This window comes from Ovis canadensis, chromosome 23 (genome assembly GCF_042477335.2).
Source record: "Ovis canadensis isolate MfBH-ARS-UI-01 breed Bighorn chromosome 23, ARS-UI_OviCan_v2, whole genome shotgun sequence".
Lineage (NCBI taxonomy): Eukaryota > Metazoa > Chordata > Mammalia > Artiodactyla > Bovidae > Ovis > Ovis canadensis.
In genome coordinates this window covers 45,258,991-45,286,521 of record NC_091267.1, presented here as the reverse complement: position 1 = coordinate 45,286,521, position 27,531 = coordinate 45,258,991, and the positions used below count along the sequence as shown (strand labels likewise).

Genomic DNA, 27,531 nt, shown 5'->3' with positions numbered 1-27,531 from the left:
CCATGGCTATTTTAGGGGGGTTCTGTAAAGCCCAAGGCTTGACCATATTGAGCTGAGGCTTTGAGTAGCCCTGGAACAATTGCTCTTGTTCTCAGGGTGGCCAGCATCTCCTCACAGAGGGGCTGGTGTGCAGGCCTGGGTTGGCCCCCACAGCTGGTCCAAGCCCCTGGACAGAGCAGGCAAACATCTCTTCAGATTCAGCTCTGGACTCTGCACTCTGGCTCAGAACAGGATTAACCTGAATCGTAATGTCTACCCTGTGAGGCCTCTCACCATGGACCACAGGTGCCCCTTTACTAGCCAGGGACTGGCAGAGCATCCTGGACTACCCCGGAGGTTGCGACTGGTTTAAGGGCACCGCTGCCTCCCCATCCCTTTCTAATCGACATTTTCCAAATAAGACATTTCACCACAGTGGAAGGCGTCCCTTCCAGCTCTTCCACTCGTAACACAACAAGCCTGTTTTGGAGAGTCACCTTTACAAAGTGGGTAGTAGCTGACAATATTAATACCAAGAGATCTCAGGAAAGAGTGAGTAACAGAGAGGAGAGAGAGAGAGAGAGAGCCTGCGCTTGCAAGTGGAGGCACAGATGGTGGGCGGGGACGCAGGGTGCTCTCAGCAGGCTTCAGTGGAGATGCATTAACTCCACAGAGAGATGAGGGCCTCCCACCAGTACTGTCATGAATTATAACTGAGCACGAGGGTGAGGTCTTAGTGCCTGGCTCATGGCGAATAGACGGTTCTATCTTCCTGCACAAACACCTCTCCCCGCTTATAAACTCCCAAGCAGAGTGAAGCACACTGCTGATAGCTGATGGTGTCACAGTAGCCTTTTATGTGTCTAGAAGGCACACGCACTTCGCAGATGTGCCCAGTGGTGGAAGTCAGATGATTATAAAATTAAGTCTTGGCAATGCGAAAAAGGAAACCTTTTACGGGCACTTCGGGTTTCCAGCAAGAGATGGTCTATCTGCCAGCTGAGGGGCCGCACCAAAGCCAGAGGAAGCCACTAAAGAAAGCCTGCCGGCTTCCCAGACACGCTGGGTACAAGGGGGAAAGCCTCGCCTCTGCAAACGCTGCCCTCCTCTTTACTGGAAAGTGAAAGCGGGTCCTGGCCAGTGAGCTCCCCGACATCACTCTCTCAATGAAGTTATCAATGAAGGAGGCCTGTTATTTTAGGCAGTTTAGAATTTCACCACTTTTAAAGGCCTCGTTTACCCTGCCTCTCACTCCCATTTAAAGCCTTGGAGTTGCTGTTCTAAATGACAGCACCGTGCGCACCGCTTTTAAGCACTTTTCTTCTCGCCTGCCACATCGCAGGCTTTCACAGAATCCCGCTCTCTCCCGGTTGAGGGGGAACTCGCTCCTTCATAGCTGCAGGGCAGAGCCTGTTAGGAGCTGTAGATTCGCTGCAAATATAACAATAAAGGATACAAATGTGAATTCCCCTTAAAATACACGCTTGGCTCTGAAGCTGCCTGGCCTTAGCAAACTCGATCAAGAACAGCCTATCAATCTTGCTCCAAACGCTCAGCAACAGCTCGTTTCATGCGGTCGGCAGAGGGATTGCCACTTCAATGGACTGGAAGATGCTGGAGTGAATTCTTTGCTCATTTTAGGGGATTGAGCGTCGAAGCCCATGATGACCCTTGCACTGACTCTAACTGCCACAAGCAGTGGTGTTTTTCAAGAGTCCAATCTAAGTTTGCAAACACAAAGAGTCTATTCTGGGCATTATGTCTCTGCGAATGTGGAGGAAACTGATCCGCATGTGGAGCGAACATCTGCAATCGGAACACATGTGGGGACTTCAAGGTGCCTCCCTGGATTGTGGAATGTTCTAGAGACGTGGATGTCCAGCTTTCTCCTGGGGATCGGACTACAAAAGCGCCGAGGCAGAGAGCTGTCTTTGTAGGACAGCCGTGCCCGCAGTTTCTCGTTCCTGATGGAGGCAGATCTTCTGGTGCCGTGGCAGCAAGCTGACTTGGCGGCCCAGGAGACGGCAGGGCCAGCAGAGCCCAGCCAAAGCGGAATGTGGCAGAGGTGATGAACGTTTCCAGGGGGTAGGGGGGAGAGGAGGAGGCTGCACACTGGCCGCAGTGCTCTTCAGTACACCCTAGCTGAATGCTCCATAAAGTCGCACTGATGGCAGTTCCGAGATGGCCATCTGTCGTCAACTCTGGGCCAGACAAAAAAATAATGTCATGGCAGATCGCTAACAACAGGGCTGTTGGAGGGAGGGAACGAGTCCTAGAACGGGGAGGTGGTGCTCCATCTTTTAACAGCGAAAACCAGCCGTCGATAGGAACATCGAGAAATTAATGGATGGAGAATTTTAAAAAACTGAGCTGGGGTGCCGTAGAAACGATTCAAATATAAATAAAGTGGTTTTCCGCTTATTGGCTGAGACCTCTGTTGCTCTTCCTCTGGTCCTATTAACTGCTTGATTCTTAAAAATCTGATGAGCAGGACACATGGTGAATCGGTGAGGGCCAAATTCAGAAAAAGGTGAGCCCAGGTTGTGCCTCCAAGCATGCATACACAGATTAGGCATTTATTGGTACAAAATGGGTAATTGAAAATGCATTCACTCATTGAGTCCAAATGAGTTCATTGTGACAGTCCTGCTTATCCATCTTTCTGGATGGATGTTTGCTTAGTTTCTAGGTGCAGTTTTATTAAAAGCAGAATAAAACTTCCTCATCTTTAGATGCACTGTGAATGCTATAAAATTTTAAACTCCCTTCTTTACTCAAGAAAACCCCCAGCTTTTTGCTACTGCTTAGATGACAGGAAGAGAATGGATGCAGGGTGGGAGGAGAGGGGTGAGAGAGAGAGGGAAGTAAACAGTCAAACCGAGGTGAGCGGCGCCCTATTTCTTTGTCCTATATGATTAACTTTCTACCTTCAATGGTAAGGCCAATCAATCCTGATTGAATTATCCAATATTAACAGCTGAAAGTGATCAAAAGTAATGGTGAAAACACAGCTCCAATCAATAAATCAATGCAAATGATTCAGTTCCTGGAGATCGGATCAAATAAAAGAGATAGATCAATTTAACCACTGGGCAAATTAAGTGGAAGCTGCCGTAGCACCAATTTACTTCAAAAGCCCTGAAGGCCCACAAAGCAGAGAGAGGAGGTGGTGGAGAAGCGGACCAGTTCCAGAACCACATGTTCACTGGACATGATTTATACTCCTGCAGACTTCCGTGTCTATAAGGTGGTTTAGGGAGTATGATTTTGGCCCCGAGAACAAGAGACACAGAGGTCCAATGGATGGAAGGAAGTGGAGAGCGAAGGTAGCAGGTGCAGGCCACCCAGGAAGAGGCAGGATGTATGTCCTTATGTCTCTTCCCACCCCCTACACTGACTGTCCTCTCCCAAATGATCAATATGGAACCTGGCTATGGTGGGCCAGACGCAGTGATGGGCAGTTCTTTCCAATCTGAGGGTCCCAAAGGGAAACCGAATGATAAGAGACAAAGTAGGACAGGGTTCTGAGTCTTCCAGTTGGAGTGTGGATGCTATGCTATGCTAAGTTGCTTCAGTTATGTCCAACTCTTTGTGACCCTAGGGAGTGTAGCCCGCCAGGCTCTTCCATCCATGGACTTCTCCAGGCAAGAATACTGGAGTGGGTTTCATGCCCTCCTCCAGGGGATCATCCCTACTCAGGGACTGAACCCACATATCTTACATCTCCTGCACTGGCAGGTGGGTTCTTTTACCACTAGTGCCACCTGGGAATAATGAAAGCTATTTCAAGCTCTGTTAGAAATAAAAACAGAGCAATGGAAAACTACAGAAAAGTTGTGAAAACAAGAGTATGCGGCGGGGGGTGCACACAGTTTTAAAGGCACTTCTTTTAGAAGTGCTGTGAGCAGTAACACACACTTTTCCACTGCTCTTGTTTGCAAAAAAGAATATCCTCCTGACCCAGAGAAAAAAATGAAAACAAAACAAAACTAAAAGAAACCTTTCCCCACACCACACTTCAATCCTACCTTGTCTTATGTAAAGAGGCCAGATAAAACTTTTTGTTTTGGCCACTTATCTCTAATTTGGAAAGAGGGCGGGAACAAAGGTAGGGTTTTGAAATAATGTTTCTGAAAGCAAATTTAATGTTCAGTTTTCCCATTGTGGGCTAAAAAGATAAACCAAAAATAAAAAGAAGCTCAAGGCTCTTACATCCCTTGAAAAACATGAAGGCTTAAAAATAAGAATTTTTACCTGGAAACCAATTAACATGAAACTATGTCAAGGTATGATTAATTGGGAAATTATTCCAGTGAACTAGAACAGAGAAGTAAGGAAACAGGACATGTCTGGGATAGAGATTTTATTTCCAGGTAATGATGGATCTCGATTTTGTTTACTGAAGTCAGTGAGAGGGAGCAGGCAGAGGACCTGGGAACCAGAGCTCCTCCAAGGGCTCTCCTCTTTCACACTCTGCACTAAGGGCTTAGCATCAGCGACTCCACTGCACTCTCACCAGGACCCTGGGAACTGAGCGCAATGCTTTGTTGTCTCCTACATGCCCATTTTCGGAGAAGGCAATGGCACCCCACTCCAGTGTTCTTGCCTGGAAAATCCCACGGACGGAGGAGCCCGGTGGGCTGCAGTCCATGGGGTCGCACAGAGTTGGACGCGACTGAGGTGATTTAGCAGCAGCAGCAGCAGCACATCCCATTTTACCGATGATAAAACCAAGGCTCAGAGGCCATCGCTTGTAAGGAACAATGACCAAAATCAAACTCTGGTGATTGTTCTCTGTACTTCATGCCCTCTTCCCTTGCACTAAGATGCCAATAGAGAAATCAAAGTAAAATAAAACAAGTGGAAAAAACCCCATAAAAGCTATTTTTAAAATAATCATTATTTGAGATTTTTATGGATGGTGATCTCTCTCACATTCACAGATATCAAAATCATATCCGTCCTTCAAAACCATCTTGAATGCCTCCCACGTGATGGCTTTCTCGATTATCCCAGCTGGAGAATAAACATCTTCTCTTGGAATACTTAGAACTATTTATTACACATTACCTCATGTGAGCATTAATCATATGCAAATCTTATCTTTTTTAGTAGACAGTAAAGATGATATATTTCTAATTATTTTTGATATGTCATAGAGAGCTTGGGGCCATGGTAAATTTTAAATGATAAAATTATATTTTTATAAAGATTTTAAATCAATAAATATATATATTTTAACCAAATAATGGCACAGGGGATGACAGCAATCTATAGTAAGTTATCTGTGGTTGGGCTGTTAATAAGCACATTTTTTTAAGGTTCACTTAAAAAAAAAATACGTTCAACCTTCTATTTTTAGTTTTATTTTTGGCCGGGCCATGCAGCTTGTGGGGTTTTAGTTCCCCAAGCAAAGGTGGATCCCATAGGCCCTGCAGTGAAGGTGTGGAGCTATAACCACTGAACCACCAGGGAAGTCCCAACAAGGACCTTTAAATGCCTCCACATGTGTTACTTAATACTTTGAGGCATGGGCCTGTAATAACAATGATTAAAAGGCTGGTTTAGGTAAAGAGCTAAGCCAGTGAGCTGGTCCAGTCGGCCACGTGGCAGCCACACTTCAGTACTGTATTGCTGTCCTATGCATCCCACCCCTTTGGAGTAATTCATCTTTCTTTCAGAAATATGACCATAAAACTTGAGCAATAATTAAGCTGTGGTGTGAAAAATATCCATCAAACTCAGGTTGATTTGGTGGGAAAGTGATTTGAGAAGAAAACCAAACAGCTGTAGAGACCATTATGTATTTAAACTTCAGTGATATCTGAAAGTCTTGGTGTATCCCTCAGAATGCCAAATCACTTCCGTATTTTCCATGTGGAAAATACTGCATCCATGGACTAATGAAGACAAGGTCAAGTATCAAAATAATCTTTGACTCAAAAGAAACTTAATACCAGAAATCTCAGGGCCAGGCCAATTTCCTCTCTTCCCACCACCGGAATTCCCTCCAAGTCATGTCAAGCATCATGTCAAGTCATGACATGATGCATCAGAGAACTTTCTATGGGGACCCATTGGAAGAGGATGGTTTGATCACTGACACTGAATTGTAGCTTTTCTAGAGGCACCAATGAAACAGTAATTACTGTATTGAAAGAAAGTGGCCTATTCAACAGAATTTTTACAAACATACCACTTGCTCACACCTGTATAAACCATTCTGGATACAAATATGCATTGTAGGATATTATTCTTGGACCATACTATTTTCTCAAAGCAGCTTCCTTAAGTTTTGCAGGAAAAGTTTTGAGGTCTATTAGGAAAACATGTGAAACATTCGACATATTCATTTGCTTTTAAAATAACAAAATGTTAAGTTAGTTCAAATAATGCACTCTTATTCCAAAGCACATCTTCCCGACCAGCATGCTAGGTGGCCTTTTAAGTATATTAGAATTCCTTGCAAAAAGGGAGGAAAACTCTACTAGTAGAAAAAGATGATATCCTGCCAGGAATTACACATTACACTTCTCTGGACTGGCATTTGGAACTTCTGGTCGGAAAGGATTCAGGGTCATGCGAAGACAATAGCTTCCACACTGGCAAGTCCTAGACAGTGTTCATAGAAACAGACATTGCATCTTGCTTAATTCGAAAAGCAACTGTGGTCTGTAATGTCAAAGGATGACACTTGAGTCCTTCATTCCTAAAGATGGAAGTGTATTATGATGAACAATCTGAATTCTGACTAGTATTGTAGGTGATGTTAATGAAAACAACACATCTCCGTGGGTGTATGTGTAAGATTTTATACTCAACAAAGCACTTCTATCCTTAAAAATATGTTTTTGTGTTTTCAAATAGGTATAAACAGTGAAAAATGTACATTGTTTATTATGGTCATTAAATCATTTATGCACCATGACCACAGTGGTGTGTGTGTGCTAATTTACTTCAGTCGTGTCTGACTCTTTGTGACAATGTGGATTGTAGCCCGCCAGGCTCCTCTGTCCATGGGACTTCCCAGGCAAGAATACTGGAGTGGATTGACCTGCCCTTGGCCAGGGGATCTTCCCCACCCAGGAATCGAACCCATGTCTCTTAGGTCTCCTGTGTTGCTAGGCAGGTTCTTTACCACTAGCACCATCTGGGACGCCCAACCACAGTGAGGTTCCCGGGCAATTCTGTAAAATTACCCTATTAATCTCACTCTAAAATAAGAACTGCATAAACTATATGCTTTCCAATTGACAATCTCCAGTTCTTCGGCACTGCATTTGGTTTATAAAATGCCTCTTGTGAAAAATCCTCCTTTCTGAACTTTGGTGGCATAAGAAAGTAGATGCGTTTAAGTGGTATGACATGGGCCAATTTTAAAATCTCTTAATTTTCCATACCAAGGAATGAAATACTGTGGGCTGGTAAAAGGGCTTCCATTTTCTACTCGGTTATTATTTTGGTTACTGATCTTATTTTCTCTTGTCACCTCAATTTCAACTGATTTCCCCCCTTATTCTTATAAATTAACAAAACTGTATTTTTTAGTATACTTTACTCTCTATATAGAAACTAAAAGAAATTAATATTTTAAAGTCATATTAACTCCATCCTCTAAGCACGGGTGTGAAGTGATGTGGGAATGAAGACAAACGCACAGAACTATGAGCCCCTAAGTTTAAATCATAAAAATTCAAAAGGTCTCAAAATTAGAAAAAGTAAGCTCTGATCCAGTTTCCTTAATGTATTGAAATTAAAAGCCACTGTTACTACTGAAGATTTTAGAAAACAGACCTACATAGATATCTCAATGACTGTGGATACTAGCTTTGTAATAATTATCACACATTAAGTAACTATAAATACTGTTTTATCAAAGGAGTGATACACATTTTGGGCCTGAGTATTCACATCAAGGCCAAATATATATGATTCTGAGGTGGGGTTAGAAAAGTAAGTCTACAGCTTCGGATTGTGAAAGAAGTCTTATTTTGGCTCAGATCACAACGTGAATGAATGAATCAGAGGTGTTGTGAGAGATGTTTGACCTCATAAGGTCATAAAGACTCAAAAACTGAGTTCTGTGTTCTACGCTATGTCTTCTATACCAGCAGTTCTCAAAGTGTGGCTCGGGGACCTCTGAGGGTCTCCTAGATCCTTGCAGGGAGTCTGTGAAGTCAAGACTGTTTTCATAATAACATTAAAACACTGTTTGCCCTTTATGCTCTCATTATCTCATGAGTGTACAGTGGCATTTTCTAAGGGCTACTTGACATGTGAAGATATAATTTCTCTGACAGCTAATAGAATCACAAATTTGTGTATTTTTGTGTTTCAAGTGTTTCTCGATTTCTACTATGGAAAATATCAACACATAATGTGAGTGTGCGCAGTTGCTCAGTCGTGTTGGACCATTTGCAGCCCCGTGGACTGGGGCCCACCAGGCTCCTCTTTCCATGGAATTCTCCAGGCAAGAATACTGGAGTGGGTGGCCATTTCCTACTCCTGGGGGTTTTCCTGACCCAGGGATTGAACCCACTTCTCCTGCATCCTCTGCACTGGCAGGTGGATTCTTTACCACTAGCGCCACTTGGGAAGCCCCTCAGTACACAGTAACCCATGTAAATCAAAGTGCTTTGTGGTCTTCAATAATTTTTAAGTGTCAAGGCATCCTGCTATCAAAGAGGTAGAGAACCCCTGGTCTATACACTACTGGACAGACTGTACAGTGTACAGTCCATGAAACTCCAAAATACACTATGAAAGAAACCTGGAGTCCAGAGAATGTTTTAATTGCTTACTTTTGTCTGCTAGCCAATGTACCACATGTCACCACTGCCAGAGTGTGGGGTTGTTTTATGAAAGACACTGAAGTGACCACCAGGTCAGTAGTCGTGTTGTTGTTAAGTTACTAAGTCATATCCCACTCTTTTGTGACCCCATGGACTATAGCCCGCCAGGCTCCTCTGTCCATGGGATTTCCCAGGCAAGAAAACTGAAGTGGGTTGCCATTTCCTTCTCCAGGGGGGTCTTCCCGACAAGGGATCAAACTCCCATCTCTGGCTTGGCAGGCAGATTCTTTACCACTGAGCCACCTGGGAAGCCCACTCAGTTAGGGTTAGGGTTGTCATTAGAATCTACAAAAGTGAACTTGTTGCAAACTTTCCCCCAAGAACACTAGCAGGAAGCCAGTCTCTATAGAATCTCTACAACTCTGATTTTAAACTATTAGGAATTCTGCTTCACAGTTTACATATTAATTAACAGCATCATTAGGCGTACTGGCCATATCCTTTAAAATCTCAACACAAAGGACTTACCCTTCCATACATACTGCAGTAAGAATATTATGTTTTCCAATAGAAATGTAGGTTATTTTAATGAAATGTACTTTTAAATAATAGTCTAACTTGGTCTGTCTTCTGTATTCAATGCACAAATACGTGACAGAGTAGAATTCTCTATTTTGAAGTGATGAAAAGTGCTATAGCAACATTAACTTTGGTGCATTGACTCTCATAACAACTAAATGACATCACCTGTTCTTCCATGTATTTATCTTACGTCTTTATTTGCTATGTGTTCACTGATAGGAGAAAAACTGAGATGTTATTAATAAACTATAAATTCCTTATTTTAAAAAAAATCACATAAATATGGCTTCCCTACAGCCCAAGGAACTCTAAAGCTGCCCTGGGGTCCACAGCATGGGATGGGAGATGAAGAAGGTGGGTGGGGCTTTGGGTCCCTTAGTCCTACCTCACCCATGTCAACCACATCAGACCCTCTTCTGGTTATTTAGGGAATTTGATACCAAAGGAAAAACCATCATCCTTACCCTGCTGCTGCTGCTGCTAAGTTGCTTCAGTCATGTCCGACTCTGTGCGACCCCATAGACGGCAACCCATCAGGCTCCACCGTCCCTGGGATTCTCCAGGCAAAAACACTGGAGCGGGTTGCCATTTCCTTCTCCAGTGCATGTCTAAATAACTTTATGGTTAATAATAATCCTCACAATAATGAAATAACTGGATTCTAATTCATTGTCCTCCAAAGGCACCAACAAGATTTAATTTAAAAAAAGTATTATTCTTATCTCATTCCATCTGAAAAATGAGGATACATATTAGACCCATTTTTTCAGATGAAGTAAGAAGAAAAAACATTTATTTTCCTTATAATAAGTGACATTTCTGGGTTAGGATCCAGGTCTCTGACTGATACCAGCCTATTGTTAAGAATAATCAAATTGACCAAACATTTCTATTCTATTTTAGAGTTTATACCCCATATTCAGAGCTTTTATTTCATTTTACCTAACAACAGCCCTGTGAATGTTACATCTGTCTATCATTTCTTCACATCCGAGGTTCAGAAACATCATTGACAAGCACAAGGTCACACATTTTGCAAGATTCAAAGCTGACATCTTTGGGTGCCAAAATTTGTACCCAGAGGCTGCCACTAAATAATAAAGATTCCATCCCATTAAGCAGAAAAACATATTGGACAAGAGTATAGCTTCTTTCCTCTCTTCCCTTCTCCCTTCCAATTTTAAGCCCCTCAGGACAACAATAACCTGGACATCCAGCCAGCTTGAAGCCCAGTGGGAACAGAACATGAATAAAACAGGGTTTGGGAGAATGGGCTCTGACGAATGAGGTGAATGATCCCACAGTCCAATAAACCTGACCCTGCAGTCTATCACACTGGGTCAGAAGGTCCAATTATAGGTCTGTTCTAGTTCTTTTTATGATTGACAGCAGCCAGAGGCAAAATGACTTTGGTGTCTGTTAATCCAGCCTCTAATTTTCCCTTTGCCCCAATCCATACAGAGCATCATGGTGGCCCAGGGTGAGTGATACGGTGTATCCAGACTTAAAATGCCCTTGTTTCCTATAAGTAGAGCGACTGAGTTCAATGCCAGGCCTCCCCATGGGGACATTACCTGCAGCTCTGTTTGGAAGAAAAACTTCTGTGGACATTGTGTGCAGTCGTAGATCTTGTCTTCTTGTCCATGGGCAGAGAAAATATGCTGCTGCAACTTGTTTGCTTGAACAAACACTGAAATGATAAAAGGAGAGTGAGCGTGGGGTTATTTTCATTCCAAAATGCCCTCCGTCAATGGCTCCCTGTGAACAGCGGCAGAGGAATGGACTGAATGGAGTGCCTTCTGGGTGTGACTACTGCCAGGGTCCAGGGGAGAGCAATGTCACACATACTTAGGGTTGGGTCTCTGGCTTTTGTTAAGATGCACTCTACCGAGCACCTAATTCAACACAAACAGCTCCAAAGTAAAGGTTTATCGTGGCCCTGCTCCCCATAAATCTTTTAAAATGAAAATTGTCAAACGCACAGCACTGTCTGAACAGAAATGACTCTTATTTCTCAGCAACCCACAGGTTACAAAATCATAGATGCCAAAACCCAGTTTATGATATTTGCCTAAAGTTACAGCTAGCAAACAGTTCTCTATTTAAATGTGTTAATGCTAAAAATGATATCCCACAGCTACTCTGGGGCACTGTCTATAAATGTGAAACAGAACGGCAGGTAAATTCTCTTTGGATACTTTAAGATCAACTCAGCCTACACACGGAATGCAAGGGTTTCAATAATATAAACATGTTCAATTTTAATGACTACAAAACAAGGCCCTAAGACTGTGTAACAGTTTACCTAGGAGACATACTATTAATAATTAAATTGTATATGCCAGAGGCAGTGTTTGGGTTGGGAGAACTGACTTCTGATGGATGCCTGGTGTACTGTGACCTAAAAAAGTTTACATCTACAATATTAATCTGTATAGGCAGGGAAAGGACTTATTAAAGACGCTGGCATTTGACTTTGACTCTATTCTAATCATTAAAATTATTCTAATTACCAGCCAACCTAAAATATTAGAATATTATTCTTGTGAGTCATACATTTTAATCATATTTCTCATTACTTTAAACATTGCTCAGATTTCTTCTTGCACTTAACATGCTTTATATTGGAAGAGGGTTTTTTTGTTTGTTTGTTTGTTTTAAATTACTTCAAGATACACTAAACAATTTAGGTCTGTCAGTTCAGGAAAGCAGACCGTTCATGATTAATGCATTTTTGTCTTTTACCTACATCAACCCAAAGAAATGGGGTTTTGATACTGATTTGCAATGAATCTCCATCTAACGTAGCACGTTTTACGAGGCTCCTGGCCATAACATGAAAGGGCTATTTTATTAGGGGGTCTTAATCCTGAAGAGATCTATGACCAGTCCTCCTTAGGAACACTTACTATGAACTTATATAAAGAAGTCAGACTCCTGATGCACTGTATCTTTAGACAAATAGTACGTTAGAGTAAAACCCTAACCCTAACCTATATATATATATATATATGCGCGCTGCTGCTAAGTCGCTTCAGTCGTGTCCGACTCTGTGCGACCCCATAGACGGCAGCCCACCAGGCTCCGCCATCCCTGGGATTCTCCAGGCAAGAACACTGGAGTGGGTTGCCATTTCCTTCTCCAATGCATGAAAGTGAAAAGTGAAAGTGAAGTCACTCAGTCGTGTCCAACTCTCAGCGACCCCATGGACTGCAGCCTACCAGCCTCCTCTGTCCATGGGATTTTCCAGGCATGAGTACTGGAGTGGGGTGCCATTGCCTTCTCCGGTATATCTGTCTATCTATCTATCTATCTATATATATATATTTTTTTAAATAATAAGTTGGAGGAATCAAAAAATAGTTCCAAAAGAAGGAGTGGCCGAATGGGATGCAATTACTGAATGAAGGAGCCTCACAGGCAAATGGTAAAGACAGAACCACCAACACAGTCTGGTAGTATTTAACTGGAACACGGCCTCTTGCTCTTTATTTAATCACAGGACAGAAATCTACAGGCTGAATGCAATGAACGTTAATAATCAATGCTTTGGAATTTTGCTCCACAAACCAAGAAGGCAGTTTTAAGAGAAGGATATAGTTTTGTTTTGCTTTTCCTGACAAATAAGAAGGGCACATAGCCTTGAGGGGTTTGAACAATGAGTCCAAGACACAGGCAAAACGATCACAAAGGATTTTCCAAAATAACTTTGTCACTGTTACAGGAGCAACAGAAACGTGTGGGATCATATTTCAACCCCTATGGGCTTCAAATTACAGTTTCTGATTTTTTTTTTTTTTTGCTGCTGCTGCTTCTGCTGAAAACTGTAATGTTACAGCATCTCATTAAAGTTTCTTCTTAAAAGTGTCAACATAATGTTGTTTTTCAGTCACTAAGTTATGTCTGACTCTTTGCAACCTTGTGGACTGCAGCCCACCAGACTCCTCTGTCCTCCACTATCTCTCCGAATTTGCTCAAACTGATATTCACAGGAAATAAAACCTCATCTAATCTGTTTTTTAGTTCAAAGAATTGGAGGAGGGTTCTAATAATGACTTTAAATTTCATATGGGGAAATGTTATAAAATTCTCTGTGTTTAAATAACAGACATGTGTTGACAACACGGCTGTACTTTTTAGTCTCACGTCTTGCTACGAAAAAGCTCCCTTTGTCTCGCTAACCTTTTAACGTTGAGGGGAGAAAAGTGAACGGAACATGGATGTCATTTTAGACACGGAAGAGTGCAAACTTCTGAGAGAACTTAAAATGCCATTTGTTCATCCTGACAGTTAACCTTCCTGACCGTCTGAGCCTTTAAAGTAGGCAGCAATCAATAGTGCTAATCAGCAGAAATCAAACATCTTCTCCCTAAATTGAACAGCAGTCAGATCTGTAAAAGGCCACAGCAGTGGGAAGTATGCCTTGGTAGGAAAGACGTGATGTGGCCACGAACCTCACCCAAGTTTTCCAGAATCATCTTCCTACCTGTAAAGCAGACGGGACACTTGAAGGTACCGCCCATCCCTTCGAAGCTGTGCTCGATCAGGTGGCACTGGAGCTTGGCGGGGGAGTCGAAGGTTTGGCTGCAAAGTTTGCATTCGTGGTTCAGCCCTTCATCTGTCAAGGAAAGCACGTGAGCAGAAAAGTTGACACCCATCACATCTTTGACAGACTAGTGAGTTTACCTATAACTCTGTACGTTAAACTCTTTCCACCAAAAATCAATGATTAGTAGTATATATGGGTTCTGGTTAATTTCACATTATTTATGCATTTATATCAATTGAAAACATTTATGGAATTTAAAATCGAACGATAGTCACAAGGCAGGTTTTATCTCACGGCGGTGTGTGTTAAGCTCTGAAAGTATAATTGGTCAGTCAGTAATGAGGCATCTCCTTTCCTCTATTAAGATTTTATGTATGTTCGGTTGCTCAGTTGTGTCTGACTCTTTGCGACCCCAGGGACTGTAGCCCACCAGGCTTCTCTGTCCATGGGGATTCTCCAGGCAAGAATACTGGAGTGGGTTGCCATTTCCTTCTCCAATCAAGATTTTATAGGCTGTGTATTTCCAAAGTTCTAAAACAAAGGGCCCACAGAAGAATGAACTACTTTCCCAGGCTTATCTTCTGGTTTATCAAGAAGGTTCTAGAGCTTTCTATTACCAACCATACTGTTTTTTAGTGGTTTCCCACTGACACAGATTTTTCTACTTCTAAGATTTTCTGGCAATTTTGAAATATTATTAATGCTCACAGTATTTTATACGTATTTTCCCAAATGGCACGCCTATCCTCCATATCTTCTGAGTGCATTGTTCCCTTTATTTTATAAGACAGTCTCAATTTTACCCCCCAGATCTAGACTCTGCCTGTATTTCTCCAAAGGCACTTTGATGAGCTCCAGGCTCACTTTTGACTAGTCCTGGAGTTTTCTTTGATAGTTTAGAAACAAGATGGTAGAAAAATATTTCAATGTAATAACAATTATTATATACAATGAAAAGTTTGTGTTGTAAATAGATAACATCATGTGTATGTTTTTTTTTAATCAAAATGTTTATGAAATTATGCATTTAAAGATTATTCTAACTTGTTTCAATTTTCAGTTATAAGAAATGAAAACCAGTAGCATGAGAATGAACAACCCATTGCTTTGGTGCCTACTGTGTTCCAGACACTATTGTTCTAAGACTGAATTCACTGAGTTTAACAACAACAACTACTCTTATTCCCCTTTTAGAGATGAGAAAAATGATGCACAGAGGGTTGAATTGACTTTGCTCTGAGTCACAGGACCAGTTCTTGGTGGAACCAGAACTTAAACCCAGGCAGCCTGGCCTCACGGTCCATGATTTTAGCAGATATACTATGTCAGAAACCAATTACTCCCAAGACTCTCATCAAGAAAAGTAAGGGCTAAGCGGCTTCAGTCTAACCTGAAATGGTATCAAGTTATACTTTTAGCTTCTCTTATTTGCAGTGATTAGAAATGCTGCTAAGGAATATCTGCGTCAGACAGTCTAGGTCAAGGGAACGAAGAATACATTCCCACAGTAGAGGTTATGAGTCTACACTCCAAAGTTGCTTCCTTTGAGTCAACACAAGAGGCATGCAGAAATCCTTCAGCAGTTGATATTACTGGCAACATAAAGGCCCAATTACAAAGTGAATTATTATTAGCTAACTAGGAGTAAAATCGCTCTATTTGTATTCCTAATCTTTCTTCTCACACAAGTATGAGTCTTTAGAAGCAGAGGATTGGAATTTGTAAAAAGAGAAGCAAAGCACTAATTAAGCCACCCAGTACTGTCTACATTTCACAGGAGATAAAAACCTACTCTGTATTTGGGTGGCACAGTAAATTCCTTGATTATAATTATGTAAGAAGGAGTTTAATTGTGCATACTGACATGACAAGGGGTTATACAAAAAGCTTTAGGGATTATATAAGATCAAGGGTTTTTCATCTGTTCCCTTCTCTCTCTCTTTTTTAAAATCCTAAAGGCACCAAAACTTTTCTAAATTTTGGATATTTAGTAGTATAAGAAACACTGTTTATGGTAGAGAATTGGGTCAGTAAGTTAACCATCAGAAATGCTTGCCAAATTTAAATGTTTTCTATTTCCTCAACGCTGTATACCTTTCTTGTGATAGTAAGACGGTAACTAAGAGTTCTAATTTCATCCTTAAGTTATGTGTTTTGCACAAGAACCAAGATGTGGTCTGTGAGTCTGAGGAGGTACCCACATTTGTTCCGGAATTCTTGAACTTGCAACATTTGTTGAAGAAAATATATAGGCCTGGAGCTTCTCAGGTGGTACAAGTGATAAAGAAACTGCCTGCCATTGCAGCAGACATAGGAGAAGTGGGTTGGATCCCTGGGTCGGGAAGGTCCCCTGGAGAAGGAAGTGGCAACTCACTCCGGTATTTTTGCTTGGAGAATCCCATGGACAGAGGAGCCTGGGGGCTACAGTCCCCGGGGTCACACAAAGAGTCGGACACGACTGAAGGGACTTAGCACACATGCACGTGTACGTAGGCCTGATGAGTTTTCTTGGGAGTAAGGATTGACTGTTGCTGCTGCTGCTGCTAAATTGCTTCAGTCGTGTCTGACTCTGTGCGACCCCATAGACGGCAGCCCACCAGGCTCCTCCATCCATGGGATTATCCAGGCAAGAACGCTGGAGTGGGTTGCCATTTCCTTCTCCAGTGCATGAAAGTGAAAAGTGAAAGTGAAGTCGCTCAGTTGTGTCCTACTCTAAAGACCCCATGGACTGCAGCCCACCAGGCTCCTCCATCCATGGGATTTTCCAGGCAAGAGTACTGGAATGGGGTGCCATTGCCTTCTCCAAATGATTGACTGTTACGTGAACATAATGTAAATTATGCAATTGAGGGTGATCTTCAATGTGATGTTATCTTTCAGGACTAGGAGTATTTTGTTTAGCAAAATAATATAAGGAAAAATAAATAAGATAGTATAAGGAAAATGTCCTCATCAATTTTTATTTATTTCCCATTCTAAGAACAGAGAAGTTTGGTCACAAAATGTTAAATAATCAAAATTGAGTCCACAAAAAGGTGACACGTGCTCATAAAGTATTCATGCATTATTAGTGCAGATTTCCTTTTCATGAATTTCATGCTTTGAGAGGGCACTTATAGCAATGATAATGACAACAGCATCCAGCATTTTCAGAACTCTTTATAGTTTAAAAGCACATTATAATATTTAAAAAAATGTTGGAAGTTCTATCTGCCTTTTATTTCGAAGTTACCTAGAGGTCTTTTCCAACAAATAACTTGTCCTAGTTATTTGAGGAGGAGAGAAAATATATCTGAATGATTACACAGCAAATGACAAGCAGAAGCCAGGATTTTCTGATTTAGACATCAGACATGCCCACCCATTTATCCTGCTGTTGTTAACTTCTCTGCTCATTCCCATGTTCAGACTTACTTATCATCACAGGGTCAACTGATGATGAATGAGGGAAAGAAAGGGGAACTCAAAACATTTTCATAACTGGTTACCATAATTCATTCCGTACTTTTAAAAACTGAAGTAGGGAGAGAGAGGGTAATTGGCAACTAATTAAACTTATTTATAATAAGAATTTCAGAAGTTTACACTTAGTCTCTGTTGAACTCTGCCATCATTCTGCATGTGTACAGTGTGGCTAAGGGCAGTGTCAGTTTTCAAAGAATTTCGAAAACACTCTTAGTCCTGGGGGATCAAGCTGAGCTAAGCTCTGTTTCTTTTCAAAACGGAGCTTCCCTCCTTCCTTCTTCCTGTCTGGTAGGTCCTTAAGAACCGTACAGAGGAACCATGAAGTGAAGTGAAGTGAAGTTGCTCAGTCGTGTCCGACTCTTTGCGACCCCATGGACTGTAGCCGACAAGGTTTCTCTGTCCATGGAATTTTCCAGGCAAGAGTACTGGAGTGAGTTGCCATTTCCTTCTCCAGGGGATCTTCCCAACCCAGGGATCGAACCCAAGTCTCCTGCATTGCAGGCAGACGCTTTACCATCTGAGCCACTGTAGGCATGCCCCAGAGGAACCATGGTTTGGTTTCCATTAAAAGTCCATGCTTATGAGGGGGCGTCATCCACACCTCCAACTTCGGGTCAGTTTAAGTCTTAGAGTCTCACCTTGTTTCCTAAAGATGACAAAAGCTTAAAAAATTCGATTGGGGTAACCATTTCTGCTCTTGGGAAAGGTAGCAGCTGACAGTAATTGGATAATACAGTCTGACTCATTTATTAAAAAGAGATTCTGAGTCAGCTGATTTAATAACCATTACAATATTCCATTAAGAACATAATAGGCTAGAACAGCCCTATATTTTTATTAAGAGTGATAGGGGGCATCTATGGAAGAAACTTCAGGATTTTTCTTCCTCTTTTTTTTTTCTTATCTATATTCTTCAGATTTTCTATAATAAGCATAATTTACCTTTATAGGTTACTTTGAAAATTAAAGAATAAAAACACTATCTTTTCTATGTGTGTGCTATGTCGCTTCAGTGGTGTCTGACTTTTTGCTATGGACTGTAGTCTACTGAGCTCCTCTGTCCATGGGATTCTCCAGGCAAAAACACTGGAGTAGGTTGCCATGCCCCGCCCCCCCAGGGGATCTTCCCAACCCAGGGACTGAACCCACATCTCTTACGTCTGCTGCCCTGGCAAGTTGGTTCTTTACCACTAGTGCCACCTGGGAAGCCCGATCGCTTCTACACCTTACTAATAAAGATTGACTACAACCCTGAAATTTTAAATGCCAAAAAGACAGAAAATGAGCGATATTATGAAGTATAGAAAAACTCCAACTCTGAACATTAGACTGAAAAGTATTCCAACCAAATACATGTGAAAGCACAAATAAGCACATGCAAAGAGAGAGAGAAACATCACTATGCATATTATCAACTGAATGAAAAGAATATGGAGCTTTCAATATAAACCCATACCTTTTCAGAACAAACAGAAAATGCCCCTCTCTCGTATCCCGGTGCAAGGGAGCATGCATACCACCAGTACTGTGGATCTGATGCCAGAAAAGGCAAGAGTGAAGCTCTTACCACTGAGAACGTGTTGGCAGCCAGCAACTTTCTGTCCTGGTCAACAACCGCTTTAAAGCCTGATCAAAGATGGTTTGGGTATAACTGAGAAATCATTTCACATGTATATAAAGTTCAGCTAAAATAATTATTTCCATTTGTTAATCTCCGTTTAAATGTGAACATAAATGTAAACAGGAATCAAGTCTACATAGAAGAGACTGATTCTAATGTAAATATTTACTCCAGTATTAAATGTTGCAAAGGAAAGAATCTGAATACATAATTGCAATGCAACCTCATTGCCTTTAGTAGGGAACGTGATAATCATTTACTATAATCAAGTGCCCCAAGAACAAAATCTGTTCCTCTAAGGCCAGTTCAAAGGGGAATGATAATTTCTCTCCAATTTATAAAACCTGGACAAACACAACTATTAATCAGCCAATTTTGTAACAGAAAAAAATAAGAGCTACCATTCAAGCACAGCCCAGGTTATAAACTCCAACACGGCAATTGTTAGCGGAATACAAGACACTGACATTTCAATACAAGCTTTCAACAAGAGAAGCCCTTTAAGCAGCCTCCAGACTGTGTGTCCCATGTTTATACTCCTTTTCCTTCAATAAAAACAAAAATCTAGAGCAGCTACAAGCAAATGTTCAGTGGTTGACTTACATGCAGCTGTTATCCCAGGAATCACTGGGGGACCCCTAATATCGTCTGATCAACACTGCAGCCATTACTGAGGACCAATTTGTAACGGTTTATAAGTAGAACTCCTTCTCCCGTCTACCCTGGAGACTGGCCAGAAGGGTCCTCCAGCCTCTTTCACTGCATAAATCTACAGGCTAAAGTCCAAAGCGAGAAACCCCTCCTGGTACCTCCTCACGTGGCATGGGGCCATCCTTGAAAAGCTCTGATCTGAGTGAGAGTCAACTCTGCCCTTGGAATCCAAACAGAGGAATCAAATGCCCTGCAGTTGCAATTTTTCCAGTTCGACTGTGTATACCACCACATCCTTCTCTATATTTTTAAATCCAAGAAAACTCTGCCCTAAACCAATTCCCAACCCCCAACCCTTATACTTTGGCTTCTCCTCTTCCCTGAGTTAATTTCCAAGCACACATTTATAAGCTAGGGGTCTGAGGAGTAACAAAGAAAAGCCACACATGACAAAACTCACCCCTCGGCTATGCTGGCTCACCCTAGGAACCAGGGAGGAGAAAAATAGACTGACTGTACTGTAATTTGCCATGTACACAGCCATCACATCTTTCTAGGCCCACAGTGCTCAGGCCACTGTAATTTGTTGTGTTATATACAGTACATATTTCACAACAGTAACACAAACACACTGAGTGCTAATCTGGCAATGGGGAATATTACTCAGCCCTCAAGGTCGGCCACTAGATAAGTCATCACGCCCCCAAAGTAAGGCAGCAGTTGAGAGTACTGAATATAATATGAACCCTTTCTTTACCCTGGGCTTCCCTGGTGACTCAGATGATAAAGAATCTGCCTGCAAGGCAAGTGACCCAGGTTCTGTCCCTGGGTTGGGAAGATCCCCTGGAGAAGGGCAGGGCAACCCACTCCAGCATTTTTGCCTGGGAGATCCCATGGACAGGAGAGCCTGGTGGGCTACAGTCCATGGAGCCGCAAAGAGTCGGACACAATTGAGCAACTAACTCTTAACACTTGCCTTACCCTAGTTGAAAAGTTCTACCCTATTCTTTTGAGCAATTCAACATGAAAATGAATGCTGCCTGAAGATTGTCACAGCAATTTCTGGGATTTTTCTCAACGGTAGTATAAGAATGTCTGGCTTGTATTTCTGTGCCACATAAGAGAGGAATATGTGATACAAACAAGAGACTCCCATTAAGACAGGAAGGGCACTGGGAATCCTGAGAGTAATTGAGTTATTTGAGTAATCCGGTACCTCAGCTTTGACTATCCACACACAAAATGCCTAACCCTTAAGTACATCAAGAAAAGCAAAATGATGAACATCCCTTGTGTCTCAGTGAGAATCATTTTCCCCAAGATCATATGTCTTTATTTATTTTGGCTATACTGTGCAGCATGAGGGATCTTAATTCCTCGACCAGGGATAGAACTGGTGCTCCCTGCGTTGGGAATGTGGAGTCTTAACCACTGGACTGCTAGGGAAGTCCCTCAGCTAGAGTCTTATTTCAAGGACACCCACAAGGCGCAGGCCTGCACTGAACTCAGTTACTACCTGCTTTTGGCCAACAGTGTAAGGCTGTGATGCCTTTGGACTTTATAAGCAAAGCCACTGATACTGACACTGTTATTTCCTGTCTTGAACTTCTCATTATCAGCAGGGCTAGAGCAGGAAATGATTCAACTGGGGTCGGCTGCATTGTACCCAGCAGATTTTAAAGAGCCCAGGGGCTGCCTCGAGCCCCATAAACATCAGCAGCTTGGAAACTAGCAGGAGGTCCAGGTGGGATGGGATGGGAGAGGTAGGCAGAGGGATTTCAGATGCTCTGAGAGGCAATATCGTCCAATTCCTTGGCTATTATTATCGGTTGTGGGTAGCAGTTATTAGAATATTCTCATGTAAGAGAAAACCCTGGAATGCTGTTCAAATGATAAACAATGAAACAAACAACACACTAAAAAGGTGGCTTCCCTTCAGCTGTGGGGACTTGGCAGCGACATTTTGGCCCCAGTTTGGGATCAGGGCGAAGCACACAGACTAAACATACCTTTCCAACCCGATTTTACCCCCACGTCTGCTTCCCTTTCTTTACTTCTCTAATCTAAACACGGGCCCTGCAGCTGAAGGCCCAGAGTGTGTATCACACAGTGCCAGCAAGTAGCTTTAAAGGCAAAGATTTGGGGCTCAAATGTTTTTATTAAAAAAAACAGAAGACAAACATCAGTTTCGGGTAAGGCACTGATAAAATCACTTTGAGCTCCTCCTCACCCTACTCCCCAAACAAAAGACACTCTTAACTAAGGAAAGAAGAAAGAGGACGTACTTCTTAGTAACAATACTGTTAGCTCTGAAAAAGCAAGAGTGAAGACGGGGTGGGAATGAGGATGGAGACCCACTAAATCTGAAATATAATCTCTAGTTCTGCTTAGAAACTAGGGTTGCTTTAAAAACTATTAACTTATGTAAAGCTTTGACTTCACTGTACGTCATCATGTTCCACTGAAAGGGGTCTGGTTTATTTGAACAGGCTATTTCTCCCTTATCTATGTTCACTTGAAAGTAACCCTTTCTCTTTTACAAAGTTTTCATCACCCAATCATTAGTGCGCTTCTGCTCCCTCAGTTCAGTTCCGTGGTTCAGTCCTGTCCCTCTTTGCGACCCCATGGACTGCAGCACTCCAGGCTTCCTGCTCTCTACCTCGACAGAAAAGTTTCTGGGCATACAAGATAGTTTAAAAACATTCACTTCTGCATCACATAATAATTAGACATACAACGGTGACTCAGTGGTAAAGAATCCACCTGCCAGTGCAGGAGACAGGGGTTCAATCCCTGGTCCGGGAAGATCCCCTGAAGTAGGAAATGGCAACCCACTCCAGTATTCTTGCCTAGGAAATTCCATGGACAAAGGAGCCTGGGAGGCTATTGTCCATAGAGCTGCAAAGAGTTAGGCACTAAAACAACAACAAAATGATTGGAAATGGCGTGCTCCCAATTTCTCAATTCAGTAATACACTTCAGCTCTTGCCTCTCCTATTAAAGAGAGGCAGGTGCCAACCCCAGACATCTTAGTACCAAGAGAGTGCCAAGAACTTTGGGGTTATTCATCAATTCATGCTACAAGGCAAGTTTCAGGAGGGCAAGGGCACTGTCTGTTTTGTATTAATGTTTGCCAAATGCCTAGAATAGTGCAAGGCTCAAAGTTGAGACTCAATGAATATTTATTGACTCTATGGCAAATATATACTTAGCTGCTCCTACATCTAATTTCACCTGAACAGAATGGAGAGACTAACAGCAAAACAACTGTTCATTAATCAATTGAGTTTTAAAAGTTTGCTCTTTTCCCTCATACATTAAAAGCCTTTGCAATGTGACACACTGAGGCTAGCCAAATTCACCTTATGTTGCTTGCCTTCGTTATTTTTTGAAATAAGATTAAAACGTTCTGGCAAATAAAGCATTAACAAAATAACTATCTTATTTGCCAACTTATGTCTGGCAGGAAACTGATGAATCAAACTTATCCCTTATTTCAAGAAGGAAAATGCTATTCTGCATTCAATATTTCTGATATACCAAAAAAGAGAACCATGTGAAAGAAGGGATAATTACCTTCTATTTGTCTCAAGTCACCAAGGAGTCTCTACAGCAGACATCCATGACCCCACAGTTCATGTTTTAAGCAATTTTTATTACTAGTTATGTATTTTTATATTACAAAGCTCTATTCTTTCAACTCACTGGTTAAATCAGATATACGCATTTATTACCTTCTTTGCTTGAAATTTCTCTTGTCTGATATGAAATACCTACTGTTAATGCCCTCACATCTGGGACTCACTGGGAGAAGTACAGGTATATCTACCTTCAAGCACTGTACAAAAAAATTAAATTGGTAAAGTCAAAAGAGGACAGTTCATGCAGCATGGACTAAGTGTAACCTGCTTTAAATTAAATCTGCCAGGAAAGCATCTTGGAGAGGTGAGATGGTACAACTGTCAATATGAATTCCACACGGTGGAGGGCCAGCCCTGCCCCAGACACAGTCCCCATCAGGTGTGTTTCTGTGCTGAGTTGATGGCAAGGGGCTTCTTTTTTTAAGATCTTGGCATAAGGCCACCGGTTCTCTGAAGGAGAAAGTCTTTCCAACACCGAAAACCTGTCTATTCTTGCTAGAAGGGATAGGTTGCTATTGTTGATGATTTAGAAACAAAACAAACAGAAATCTCCAAATCAAATCAAAGAAAGAAGTCCACCAGCTTCAGTAAGTATTACAGATTCCAACAAGCATGGGGGTTTTTAGTGCCAACAGGTTTAAGACAAGAAACTAGCCAGGCAGCTTTCCTGGTGGTCCAGTGGTTAAGACTCAGTGCGCCCAGTGCAGGGGACATGGGTTCATTCCCTGGTCAGGGAACTAAGCTCCCATATGCCACATGGCATGGCCTAAAAATAAATAAATAAAAATAAAACTAACTATAGAAATGCCATGAAAAAGGATAACAAAGACAGAAAATGCAAGTAGATACTTGAATAAATATTAAAAAAAAAAGAAAAAGAAATTAGCCAGGCAATTCCAAAGCAAATTATCTTTCCAAGAAACATACTTTTGATGACTTATGGAGAAGATGACATCTTTATTCCTCAACCATGGTGTTTAGAGACCGGATTCAGCACCAAAGCTTAAGTCAAATCTTATGGGGCATGAGGGTCTAAATGGGGCCAGAATCCCTCAGATTTCCAAAGGCACGAAGCCCCTCTGACTGTCTGTGGCTGTGCTAAGGAAGTCTGAAGTGGCAATGCAAAGATTGCAGTACTGCTCGTTATTTGCAAATGATTCACATTTTTATTGTTCCGTTGGTGTGACCTTAGAAACATGGCCTTGAAAAATTAAAAAAAAAAAAAAGATAATGGCGCCGTAAACGCAATAAGAGTTCTAAAAACAGTTTGTTGGAAATGTGCTGTGAAACCTGAATTCTTCTAATCAGACGATGCCACCCCTTAGAGAAAATTTCCTGTGCATTATTAAAGTGATATACTGTACTACTAGTTAGAGCTCCATAACCTTTAAATTGCCCAATTGTAATTAAGGCCACTAGTTTTATTTAGGAAGGTTCAAGGAGGCTCCATTTAAGTTGGCTTAAGTAGTGTGAATTTAATGTCATGCTGCCAGAAGGCAGAGGAGCTCGCTGGCCTGGCTGTTCGGTGGCACATGTGGCTGTGGGGTCATGAATTCTAAATTAAGCCCAGATTTAAAGAACCTACAGATACCAGAAGTAGCTGGGTGTGTGCAAGTAAGCATGCCCATGTTTGCCTGCTCATATCATTCATTCATTCATTCCATGGGCAGCTTCCTCATTTGGGAATCTGAACACATCTGGTTATTTATAGTGAAGGAGAAGGGGGTTAAAGTTACTGTTAAAGGCGTAGTGATCACTTTGATTGCAAGGTGAGGCCTAAGCCCGTGGCCAATCTGCATTAACGGTTTTAAACAAAATAGTTTATTTACTTGCAAATCTGTAGGAAATCGCAATCCACTCCAGTATTCTTGCCTGGAAAATCCCCTGGACAGAGAAGCCTGGCGGGCGACAGTCCATGGGCTCGCCAAGAATCAGACCTGACTGACGGCACACACACTGTCATGCTGTTGTCTACTATGAGATGATAGCTCTCTAAAAAATGGATTTTCTTTTCAAATAGCTAAAAAAAATTGTATAGTAGATCAACTATACATCAATCAACAACGATCAGGTGATAAAAAATAAAACGTGCATATAACAAAGTTGTAAAGGCAGGAATGTTATTCGCATTATAAAAGAAATTTGAAGAAGGAAAATGGATAGTAGGGTATATGAGGAGGAAATAAAGTCAACTATTTGGACAGGCCACTCAGTGGAGTGCTGAAAATAATATATGAACTTCATGGAAAGGGCAGCATATCCAGGACTGAAAACAAAAGATAAGAGAGAATGGAGGTCCTCAGTACAGAGACGAGGAGAGCCAAAGGGTAGCAGCAGAAAGAAAACACCTAAGGACTTGACCTATGTTCAAAATTCTACTGGATGTGAGCTCGAAAACATTCATCTCTGGATAGAATGCTGGCAATTTTCTGTGGCTCCAATGGCAATAATGATAAATGAATTTATTTACAGCCAAGTGGCTCAAACAGCCAACTCCGTTACCACTATATAATTAATAACAATAAGCAATTAAAGAGAACAGCGGGCTACAACTATACGGTGTCAAAATATATTAGCAAAGGAAAAACAAAACTGCGGCACGCTTAAAGAAAAATAAATGTACAGGGTATGAATCTATGTACAGTTTCTTCTTCAATGCTCTGTTTTAGATAAAGCTTTTCATGCCTGAAGAAAAATAGAGAATGGCATAAAACTACTGTAAGGTGATTAACATCCCTCCAAAAGCAAATAATACTCCCAGTGCTCACAGAAATCAGAAAAGTGATATGGAAACGTGATTGTGAAGGCACAGGAGAGCTGGCTGACCCCAGTTTGGCGTTCTCCTTTTCCTAAGAAATATTCTAATAAATACCTCCCCAAACTATATTTGTTGACTCATGTGTTTTCAAAGATCCCAGAACATTGTGTTTTTGTTTTTGTTTTTTTTTTCCATGTAAAATCGAGAAGCAATAAACTAGGGATGTGTAGGCAAAAGGACCGAGTGAGTGTATGCGTGTATGCTAAGTTGCTTCACTTGTGTCTGAGTCTTTGCAACCCCATAGACTGTAGCCCACCAGGCTCCCCTGTCCATGGGATTCTCCAGGCAAGAATACTGGAGTGGGTTGCCAAACTCTCCTCCAGGGGATCTTCCCGACCCAGTGATCGAACCCACATCTCTTACGACTTCCGCACTGGCAGGCGGGTTCTTTACCACTAGTGCTACCTGGGAAGCCCTGGTTGAATGTATTTATTTGGCTAAATGCTGGAATGTTTGCTGGAGGTTAGAAGGGGTTTTGGAGACAATGGGCTTGTTGAAAAGATGAGAAAGTTCAGACTAGAGATATTAACTAACACATCCACCCAGGCAAAGTGTTTTGTTCACAGCCAACCAGAATCTAGAGTTCCTGAATCCAATATTAAGTTCTTTGGTTCTTTAAGCTCAGATTTAAAGTTGCTGGGTGTGTGCTTGTACACATCCCCAAGTTTGCCTACGTATATCATTCATTCACTCATACTGGCAGCTTCCTCATTCGGGAATCTAAATATTTCGATTATTTATAGTGTGAGGAGAAGGGGGTTAAAGTTACTCTTAAAGGCATAGTGATCACTTTCATTGAAATGTGGGGCATAACGCCATGTCCATAAAACTACACTGGCCTATCAAACCCTCATTTAAATTTCTTCCCTCTTAAGTACAACAATTTCAGTATCAATTATGCAAAGCAAAAGTTATTGTCTCTCTAGGTCTCTTGCTGCTGCTGCTGCTAAGTCGCTTCAGTCGTGTCTGACTCTGTGCGACCCCACAGACAGCCTCCTACCAGGCTCCTCCGTCCATGGGATTTTCCAGGTAAGAGTACTGGCGTGGGGTGCCATTGCCTGATGTGCAAAGAATTATTTATACTTCCAGGCCACCTGGTCCTCCTTTTCTCCCTGATAAGAAAAAGTCTGAATTTATTCTAGTCCACATCATCCCTGATTTCCTAATCAAACTACCTACCTATGATTAAGGGTTTGCTGCCCTTGTGACAGCACCCCTCTCCCCTCTGGAAAGCAGAGCCTTAGCTGGCTTGCAGTGCCTATTGGTAGTGGAAAATTGAGTTTCCCATATCTCATGATTCTGCAGAAGTGCTAGGAACACCATCCTTGGTAAAGCATGTTGGGCTGAGCTGCCAAATCTGAAAGGAACACCCATGATTACACAACTTACAGCGGTGAAGGCATCCATGCCCAATGCAGATGCTTCTTCCCAAT

General features: G+C 41.8%; 1 protein-coding gene across 5 annotated transcripts in view; it reads right to left on the bottom strand.

Annotated features, from left to right (window-relative positions):
* The window catches only part of ZNF521 (zinc finger protein 521), a 312,597-nt gene that overhangs the window by 18,676 nt on the left and 266,390 nt on the right, over positions 1–27,531 (bottom strand). For all 5 annotated transcript variants that reach the window (XM_069569276.1, XM_069569272.1, XM_069569274.1 and 2 more), the window contains 2 exons: positions 13,840–13,971; positions 10,928–11,043 (listed from right to left, as the gene is read on the bottom strand). In XM_069569276.1, coding sequence (XP_069425377.1) covers positions 10,928–11,043; positions 13,840–13,971 — 248 coding nt within the window. The remainder of the gene's footprint in view (positions 1–10,927; positions 11,044–13,839; positions 13,972–27,531) is intronic.